This window comes from Macrobrachium nipponense, chromosome 7 (assembly GCF_015104395.2).
Source record: "Macrobrachium nipponense isolate FS-2020 chromosome 7, ASM1510439v2, whole genome shotgun sequence".
Lineage (NCBI taxonomy): Eukaryota > Metazoa > Arthropoda > Malacostraca > Decapoda > Palaemonidae > Macrobrachium > Macrobrachium nipponense.
The window spans coordinates 3,528,917-3,529,630 of NC_061109.1; the positions used below are offsets into that span (position 1 = coordinate 3,528,917).

At 40.9% G+C, this 714-nt stretch overlaps 1 protein-coding gene across 1 annotated transcript in view; it reads left to right on the top strand.

The window, feature by feature from the left end:
• Positions 1-217: 217 nt before the first annotated feature.
• LOC135217252 (hemocyanin subunit-like) overlaps positions 218-714 on the top strand; it is a gene marked incomplete at its 5' end in the record, with an annotated part of 2,801 nt that continues 2,304 nt past the window's right edge. Inside the window, 1 exon segment of the mRNA XM_064252981.1 lies at positions 218-714. This exon segment is cut by the window's right edge and continues 1,027 nt beyond it. Within this exon segment, the coding sequence (XP_064109051.1) occupies positions 218-714 (497 nt within the window).

The following is a 714-nucleotide window of genomic DNA, read 5'->3' on the forward strand; positions in this document are numbered from 1 at the left end:
CCCTCTTTTTCTCTTAACGAAAAAAATCCATTCTAGTCACATTCATGAGAAAACAGGATTTTCTTCACCTCTTATTTGATTGTATGGATTAATTGCTTAAATATCTTTAGCAATAATGATTACATATTAGTGACAAGGCATCCTTTCCACATTCAAAGAATTACTAAACGATATGTATAGAATATTACTAATTCTTGTTATATTTTTTCTCGCATAGATGCCTCCAACGCTCAGAAGCAGCATGATGTGAACTTCCTCCTGTGGAAGGTCAATGAGCACCTTCGTGATGAAAAACATAAAGAATATGCCAAAACCTTCGATCCAGAGGCCGACAAATCCCACTATTCAGATAATGGAGAAGCCGTTCACCGCCTTATGAAAGAGCTGAAGGATAACCGACTGCTGCAACAAAAGCATTGGTTCTCCCTCTTCAATGACAGACACCGTGAAGAAGCTATTATGCTTTTCGATGTCTTCATGCATTGCAAGGACTGGGAAACGGTCGTCGAAAATGCCGCCTATTTCCGTGAGCGTATGAACGAGGGAGAATTCGTATATGCAGTTTATGCTGCTGTCATCCACCATCCACTGGCTGAACATGTTGTCCTTCCTCCACTCTATGAAGTCACACCTCACATGTTCACCAACACCGAAGTCATCCAAGAAGCCTATGCAGCTAAGATGAGACAGACACCTACCAAAATCAAATCGTCA